A 9,143-nucleotide genomic window follows, 5' to 3' on the forward strand; every position below is an offset into this window, starting at 1 on the left:
GGCTAGGGGTGACTGTGGGTTTGCTAGGTTGAGAAGAAAGATGTGTGACTTTGTTGATGATCTTGATTCAGAGAATAGGGAGAGATGGGTTTGTGTTTTGGTTTTGGGGGTTGAGGTTGTGGATAGTGGTGGTGGCAGTGGCTGTGACTGTGGCTATGGGCAGTGGTAGCTGGTGGTAGTGGGTTTGTGGTTAGTGGAAGAGATAAGATTAAGAATAAAAAATTATAAAAATAATAAAATTTTAATGAAATGATAAAAAATATAAAACCTTTGATGTTGGGTGTATTATAAATTAGGAATAATTACACATAACCCACCTATGGTTTGGGCGAAAATCACTTTGCCTACCTGTGGTTTGAAAAGTATCACTTAACCCATCTGAGGTATGTTTCCGTCACTCTTCGTAACCCACCTTGGTCTCTGCCGTTACAAAAACACCTTTTAACCCCAAAACAGAACATAACGCAAATCAAAACACCCAAAACTCAAATACTTTTTTAGAGAGAGACTCGAGGTGCAATCAGCTTGTTCTTCATGGTTTGGAGCATCTGGAGAGAGAGAACACACTTGTTTTGCATCATCGAAGCTAGGCAAGGTATGTTGTGACTGCTATTCATCTGCATTTGGGTTCTTGATGTCATTTTTTTATTGTGACCCACCCAAGTAGTTAGGCTTTGCTTTTCATCTGCACATTAAAATTTTTTTTGTATGTTAAATGTGCATTTTTCTATTTATATGTAGAATCGCTTAGGATGTAGCTAATGTATTGCTATGGTTGTTTATATAATGCATATACCTGAAAGAATCAAGTTTATTTGTCAATTATTGCACTTGTTTGTAAACTGTAGGTAGTGTGGTCCCTATGTATTTGTTGGGAATCTGGTTTTGCATGTGCTTTATGTGGTCCTTTGTCCATGTGTTGTTGTCTCTTTTTGGCTTCTTGTCATTTTCTACATATCAGTGTGTAAACAAACTACCTATTTTAATTATAGATTGTTGACTTCACATTTGACATTGAAATTCATGTTGGGGGATGTTTTGTGGAGGAGCCAACCATACAATATGTGGGTGGGTCTGTACGTTTACTGACAGAGATTGACCCTGACAAGTTGAGTTACTTTGAAATTCAGGATTTATGCCATCTAGTTGGTGCTCCTAAAGAACACAATAGATATAAGTATTTACTTCCTGAAGGTGATCTACAGCATGATTTAAGAGACATAGCAGATGCAAATGTCCTAAACATGACTACCCTTCATAGGGCATGGCCTGCTGAAAAAATCATAATATATATTAACATAAATGTGGAGCTACTGGTAGTTGAGTATCCTGATAGAGGGAGAGTGGCAGATGGTGTAGGTGGTGATGTAGGTGGTTTAGGTGGTGATGCAGTAAGGGTTGAAATAGATTTGGATAGTGATTATGATGAAGATGATGAGAATGATGATGAAGAAGATGTTGAGGATGTTGAGATTGATGCAAGAGATGAAGAACAGAATGTTGAAGGAGATGATGATGATGATGATGATTGGCTAAATGAAGGCCTAGAGGGGGATGACTTTGGTGATGATATATTTGTTGCTCAAAACTTAGCTCCACAAACATGTGCTCAAAACTCAACTCCACAAGGTTCTGCTCCCAATACAACCCCAGAATCAAGCAATGCACCCCACACAGCCCTAGAATCAAGCAATGCATTCCATACAGACCCTGAGTGGGCTAAGCCAGCCCTTGAGGATGACCTAGTAAGCATGGATGAGTCTGATGATGAGCAGGTACCTGAGCAAGTAGAGTTTAATGCTAAGAGTGACATGAGAAATGTTGTACTGAAGAAGGAGATGAAGTTTCCTAATGCAAAAGTGTTCAGAGCTGCTTTGAGGGAGTATGCAATCAAAAAACCTATTGACATCAAATTCAAGCTTAATGAGAGGACCAAGATATCAGTTCATTGCAAGAATGGGTGTGGGTGGAGATGTTATGCATCTCAAATAAGTGGAGAGTTAACATTTCAAATTAAGACCTTGACTGATGATTGTACTTGCCCCAAGTCTTTTAAAAATAGCCAAGCAACATTAGTTTATGTTGCTAAGCGGTTCATTGAGGATTTTAGCAAAAATCCAAATTAGGAGGTGAGTGGTGTACATAACCATGTGATGGAAAATTTATCTGTTGACTTAAGTGTAAACAAAGTATATTGGTCAAAGAGAAAGGAAAATGATTTGATAAATGGAGATGAGCAACTGCAATATGGATGCACAAATGATAACCACTATAGATAAGGGGAGTAGGGTTATACTGCAGACAAAAATGGCTGATGAGACTTCCCAACCAAAATTTAAGAGGATGTATGTTAAGTTCAAATCTCAGAAGGTAGGATTTTTAGTTGGATGCAGGCCATTTATAGGATTAGATGGTTGTCATATAAAGCACAGATTTGGTGGGCAATTGTCCCTAGGCTTCCGAGCATAGGACCACCCTTAGTAGGAAACTCAAAGCCCATAATACAAATAGATTGTGAGCCTAAGTAGAGGTTGAGCCCAATAGCTATATTTTGGGTACGCACAATAGGTCATATTAAGTTAACACAAATATAACCCATTTTAACTCGTTTGATGAATATGTTATATTAGATTGACATGAACAGTACTCATTTAAGCCCATTTATTAATAGTGTGAAAGTAAGGTGATTCCTTTTTTTATCCTAAATACTAACCCACAAAAAATCATGTAATAGGTGGATGTCAAGTGTCAACCATTACCACCTCTTGTATGTGCTTCTCTTCTCTTTTTTTTCTTTTTCTTTTTTTAAAAAAAAAAAAAAAAAGTTGCATGTTCTTCACCATAGATTATTCTAGTAGTCCAAATCAAAGGGTTCTATTTATTTTAGGGTAAGTTACAATTTAAACCTTAATGTTCTGGTAATGTTTTATTTAAACCTTAAAACGTTCAAATTGTTTAATTTAAATCTTATGTGGTGTTTAGTATAGGGGAATCCACATTACTCCTAGCATCCAAATTCCTATTCCTATGTTTGGTTTCATTGGGAATCTAATAAGATTTCTAGGAATGTGAGAAAATAATGTTTTGTTTATTTCCAGAAATCATAAATAAATTATTTATTTTTTCCATTCTATCCTTAAATTTGAATGTGAACTACCAAGTTCTTTAAAAAAAATCTTCCTCTAAATAAATAATGGAAAACAAAATATAAACTACTCCCTCTGTTCCAATTTGTTTGTCCTGTTTGAAAAGTCAAACTTTTTAAGAGAATATCATTTATTATCTTGTCGGTCTTATAAAAATATATAAGTTTACAAAATTACTCTTAAATAAATTTATCAACTTTTTTAAAAATAGTTATTCTTAATGAGGCAACTAAAAATGTGCCCCAATTAAATTGATTTTTAAAATATTAGTTAATTTTCTTTTCAAATAGTTTTGAAAATAAAGTAGGAGTATAATAGGAACATTAGTAAACTAATAATTTTTATTTTTAGAAATAGGACAATATTTTGAGACATCCCAAAATAAAATAGAGGACAAATAAACTGGGACGGAGGTAGTATAAATTATGACAAATTCATTAAAACGATAGTCTATTATTTCAAAATGACAAGTACAATACAAAAATAACTATTTAAATTCTCAAATGCTTTATTATTAATAATAATTTTTAAAGGAGCTTAATCCATAACAAAACAATCCGACAACGTTTAGGTCTATAAGACCATAGAAGTAGTAATAAAAATAAAAGTAGTTCATCAACAGTGAATACTTGACAATAATTGAGGGTTCCCTTCAAACTTTTTTTTTCCCATAAGTGAAACCTAAATAGAACTTTTTTAAATAATATATCAACAGAGTTGTTTATCCTGTTTATGTCATTTTGGCGAGAAAAGATAAAGACAAGGGAAAAGATATTGATGATTTGTGTTATATTTTATCTTAATTGTTTAAATGATAAGGAAAAATGGTTAAAATTGTCAATTATAAAAAAACACAATTTCCTTTAAGTTTGGGAATCTAAATACCCACATGTTTTAAAATAGTTTTATTTAAGATCTTAGAGTTTATATAAGTTTCAATTAATCCCCAAAATTTGAAATAAATTCCATTTAAACCAACAGAATGATGATGCGAGGCGTAAACTTGGAAAACAAAAGGACAAAAGGTTTAAATTAAATATTTTTAAAAACTTTGAGGTTAAATAAAACATTTTGAAAGTTTAAGATTTAAATGAAACATACTTGTAAAAGGTATAAATAGTAATTTACCTTTTATTCTATTATTCCTCTTTGAGAGAGAGAGAGAGAGAGCTATGTATTTATAGAAATAATTCTAAGGATGGCATTAATATTTCTTAGTGGCAACTTCTTCCCATATGTTAGAAAATTCTCCACCGCATACTCTTGATGTGATGGTCACTCCACAAATATAAGTGCTTGTAGGGCATGGGGGTAAGGGCTGAGGTTCAAGTCTCCAAGAGGGAGTTTCACACACATATATACTTAGATTAGGTTAGAGTAGAAATTCTATCTTGTATAAATAAAAATAAAAATTCTCTATAAAATAAAATCTAGGACCAATGACTTTCTTGCCGGAGGGGGTTGTATATATAGACCCAGGATATGTATAACAATTTATTCCAACAATTTCCAAGCTCCAATAACTCTCTCTTTGATCAAAGCACCCCTCCCCACTTCATTTTTTATCTGTCTAGATCTAGTAATATAGCGCATACAAGTTAGTACCCTTTTCAATGTGTAATTCAAGTTTAATCACGATTACTCTTGCTTTTCTCATAAGCCTCAGTCTCTGTCTTCCCCTTGCACAACCAGAACCATGTTCCAACACAGGCACTTTCTCTACTAACAGCACCTATGCCAATTATCTCAATCTTTTACTCTCTTCTCTCCCTTCTAATGTCACGGCCAATGGTGGCTTTTACAACACCTCTTCTGGCCAAGATCCCAACAAAGTTTATGCACTTGCACTGTGTAGAGGAGACCTTGATACGGGTAAATGTTACACTTGTACGAACACCTCGAGCCTAGATATCACAAAGCAGTGTCCTGACCAAAAAGAAGCAATCATATGGGGGGGTGAATGTATTCTAAGGTACTCAAACAGAAACATTTTTGGCACCATGGAGGTTTTGCCTTCTCAGTGTGTGCCTAATCCTAATAAAATATCATCAACGGATTTGGATCAGTTCAATCAAACATTATATAATTTGATGGGGAGCCTTCGCACACAGGCTTCATTGGATTCCTCTAGTATAAAGTACTTTGCAGTTGGGGATAAAAGCTTCAGTAGCTCAAGAAACGTGTATGGACTTGTGCAGTGCACCCCAGATATATCGCAGATGGATTGCAGAATTTGCTTAGAAGGCGCAGTAGCAGATATTTCAAGCTGTTCTGGTGGGAAGGAAGGGGGAAGAGTTCTTAAACCTAGCTGTATTGCTTGGTTCGAGGTGTTTCAGTTTTATGATTCAACTTTTGTCCCTTCTTCTCCCACAACAACAGTGATCCCTCCAACCTCGGATAATTCTTCTCCCACAACACCAGCGATCCCTCCAACCTCGGATAATTTTTCTCCCCCGAAAACAAGAAGAGGTGTGTCCATATTTATCTGGCTTTCATAAGTAGACATGTAAGATTGTAAAAGAAAATTTTTGTGAACGCTTTCTGCATTCTAACAAAAATATTATTCAAGGAGAATATCAATTTATGACAAAAGTCACTGCCTAGAATTTAGAAGCCAATATCAAATTTTTTTTTTCTTTCCCATTTGAGTTTTTAATTTTAAATTAGTATTAATTTTCTTTACTATTTTAGTTCGATAGTCACCTTTTGGTGTTTTTAATAGAGATTTCTAGGGTTCAAATCCCCTCACCCCAAATATCGAATTAACAACAAACAGAAGTCCTATTTTGGTAAGAGGTCTATTATTAGTCTAAAGGTTCCATACTTCCATCCTCACGAAAGGTCACATGTTTGTATGCTTAAAAAAAAAAAACCTTTGTGTTTGAACTTAATTATATTACAGACCAATTGAGAATTTGTACATTCAAACAATTTTTAATTTGAACCCACTTATGGCTTGCAGAGAACAGTAGCACATCCCACCTTGTTATTTTCGTTGTTGTTCCAATTGCCGGCTTAATGACAGTAATCACGCTTGCTTGGGCAATTCTGCAGAAGAAGAAGTCAAAGCAAAATGTTGATAGTAAGTTATATATGCTTCACTATTTACTAATTAAAGTTGACATGTTGCAACTTAGAAGAAAGAATGGCTTTAGACCATGAATGCTGATAGCAAGTCAGTATGCAGTTTGCTTGTAGATCTTAAGAACGATTGAATGTCAACTTTATGAGATATGATGGACCTTAAATTTCCAAAATGAATAACTCCTAGAATCCAACAAAATTGAGCACTGCTTTAAGAGTTTTTTTTTTTTTTTTTTTTTTTGGAACAAAAGAAAAACGAAAAATAGAAATTTAGTTAAATTCTTCTAATGGTTAGTTTTGCAAAAATGATTCAAGGAATTGTGTTTATAAAATAATTTTTCCATTTGATCAAGAGAAGTAATATATCTTAAAGTAATGTGGTGTGGGTATGTGGGAAACACATGATTGAAACATATTATTTATTCCATTTTCTTGTATGGAACAAAAACTCAGTTCCCTGATGAAATGCAGTTTCAAAATAACCTTTATGGAATTTAAAATGGGTATAGTTTAAAATAGGTTTAAGTGCAAACCACACCCCTAAATTTTTATAATATATAGATTCTAAGATAATTTTTGTGATGCAAATTTTGAAATCAATAATAAAGGATCTGTCATAATGTCGCTCTAACTCATTTTCACTTGTTACTTTGATCAAGATGATGATGCTACAAAAAGGCTGGAAGCACTGAAATTCAACTTCAACACAATAAAAGCAGCAACAAATAACTTTTCTAATGCCAATAAGATTGGCGAGGGCGGATTTGGTTCAGTATACAAGGTGATACAAACATTGCCTTGGAAAAATTATGTGTATAGGGAACTTGAATTTCTCATGCAATGAATTTTCCCCTGATGTTTAAAATTTAAATAGCACAAAAACAGTATATACTGCTTTTGATGGACATCCTATGTCCATTTACCACCCATATTTATTTTCAAAATTGTTGTTATATTTAGCATGAAGAGCTTATCTTTATTTGCTCATATAAATTTTCAGGCTAGACTTCCAAATGGACAAGAATTCGCTGTGAAGAGACTATTTCACAAGACTGAGCATACTGAAGAGCAATTCAAGAATGAGATCCTGTTGGTGGCTAAGCTTCAACATAAGTGTCTAGTTAGCCTACAAGGTTTTTGCTCCGAAGGAAGGGAAAGAATCCTTATTTATGAGTTAGTTGGCAACGGAAGCCTAGATCAATTTATATATGGTACAACTTTAATGTACTACAAAAGTATTAATATTCCTCTACAGTAACTCCTAGTAATAACACAACTTGGAATTGATTATATGAATGTGTAGATCCCATCAAGCGTGCCCAGATGAATTGGGAAAGGCGTTATGATATCATTTGTAGCATTGCTCGGGGAATTCTTTACCTTCATGAAGATTCTCACCTTAAGATTATACATCGAGATCTCAAACCAAGTAATATCTTGTTTGATGAAGCTATGAATCCTAAAATTTCAGACTTTGGACTGGCAAGGCTATTTGATGTGGGTCAAAGTCAAGACAAGACCAGTAGACGTGTGGGGACATAGTAAGTACCAAGCTCATCCTATAAATTCTAACTTATTACTGATTTTCAAGTGGCGGGTAAACCAAATCCTAATAAAGAAATATAAAATTTATTTCAAGTTGTTAAGCATTGAATATTTTATATAGACATACTAAATTCTTAATTAGATTTTTTCTGATTACTAGTGTTACATAAGTCATGCTTTCAGAGTTCATTAAAAAAAAGGTCAAGATTTCAGTTTTTTATTTGGGTGTGTAAAATTGTGCAACAAGTTTAACCCTTTTCTGATTAATGATTTTTGGAACAGTGGATATATGGCTCCAGAATATATATCACATGGGCATTACTCAGTGAAGTCAGATGTCTTTAGTTTTGGTATCTTAGTTTTAGAGATTGTGAGTGGTAGAAAGAAGAGTTGGCTTTGTAATACAGATGATGTAGAGCTCCTTCTAAGCTATGTAAGTGTCCCTGTCATATTTCATGAGGCTGCATTACTCTTTATGAGGGTGCTCTTTTTCTGAGGTGTGTAGAGTTTCAATACATGAATTCATGTACTGCTTCCAGGCATGGACTAATTGGAGAGAAGGGACAGCTTCAAATTTGATAGACCAGACACTTGGGGACGGTTCAAGAAGTGAAATAACGAGATGCATTCATATTGGGTTATTATGCGTTCAAGAAAATGTAGCATACCGACCCACCATGTCATTAGTGGTTCAAATGCTAAATAGTGACTCCTCAAGCCTCCCAACACCTGCACGACCTGCATTTCTTATACATAGTGACATAGAGCGAGACATTACTTTGCTACAGTCTACTTCAGGGGCTTCTAAGTCCAAATAATACAGCGATAGAGATGGGGCGACATACCTTTTGGTTCACTGAAACATCGTGTGAGTTGTATCCTAAATGATAGACAAGGAAAAGATGTACTGATTTAGTACAACAAAGAGGAATTAAATTGGTAACAACGTAAAATTAATTTGATTAATTACAATATTCTTTGGAAACCTTATTGTTGTTCCTTGTCATGTAGAGGAATGTTTAGATATGGTTTGAGCTAAAATGGAGAAAGTCATTAGACAGTGGATGCAATTATTCAACCATATATACATCCATGTTATAAAAAGTTCTCATCGATTAGTGTGGCAACATTCAGATCAGATCTTCATTTTCTTACATAAGAGTAATATGCTTTAGTAATACCCCCACTTACATATTTAAATTTTGCAAGAGATGACAAAGCAATTTTTTTTTTCTTTTTGCAAGTTATGGATAGTGTGTGTTTCAAATACTTCTACTTAATTTTTGTGTTTCTTTGAGTCTCACTTTGATTATGAAAAGGTTCCTTCATGGTTTTATAATGAAAAATCCTGTTTACGGAGCACTTAGT

General features: G+C 34.1%; 1 protein-coding gene across 1 annotated transcript; it reads left to right on the forward strand.

Moving 5' to 3' along the window:
- Positions 1-4,759: 4,759 nt before the first annotated feature.
- Positions 4,760-8,593, forward strand: LOC115949935 (cysteine-rich receptor-like protein kinase 26). Its single transcript, XM_031067194.1, has 7 exons — positions 4,760-5,615; positions 6,109-6,228; positions 6,890-7,011; positions 7,231-7,441; positions 7,534-7,771; positions 8,058-8,208; positions 8,315-8,593. Exons 1-7 carry the CDS (start codon positions 4,760-4,762, stop codon positions 8,591-8,593), a joined length of 1,977 nt encoding a protein of 658 aa, XP_030923054.1.
- Positions 8,594-9,143: the final 550 nt, after the last annotated feature.

Source organism: Quercus lobata, chromosome 6 (genome assembly GCF_001633185.2).
Source record: "Quercus lobata isolate SW786 chromosome 6, ValleyOak3.0 Primary Assembly, whole genome shotgun sequence".
Classification (NCBI taxonomy): domain Eukaryota; kingdom Viridiplantae; phylum Streptophyta; class Magnoliopsida; order Fagales; family Fagaceae; genus Quercus; species Quercus lobata.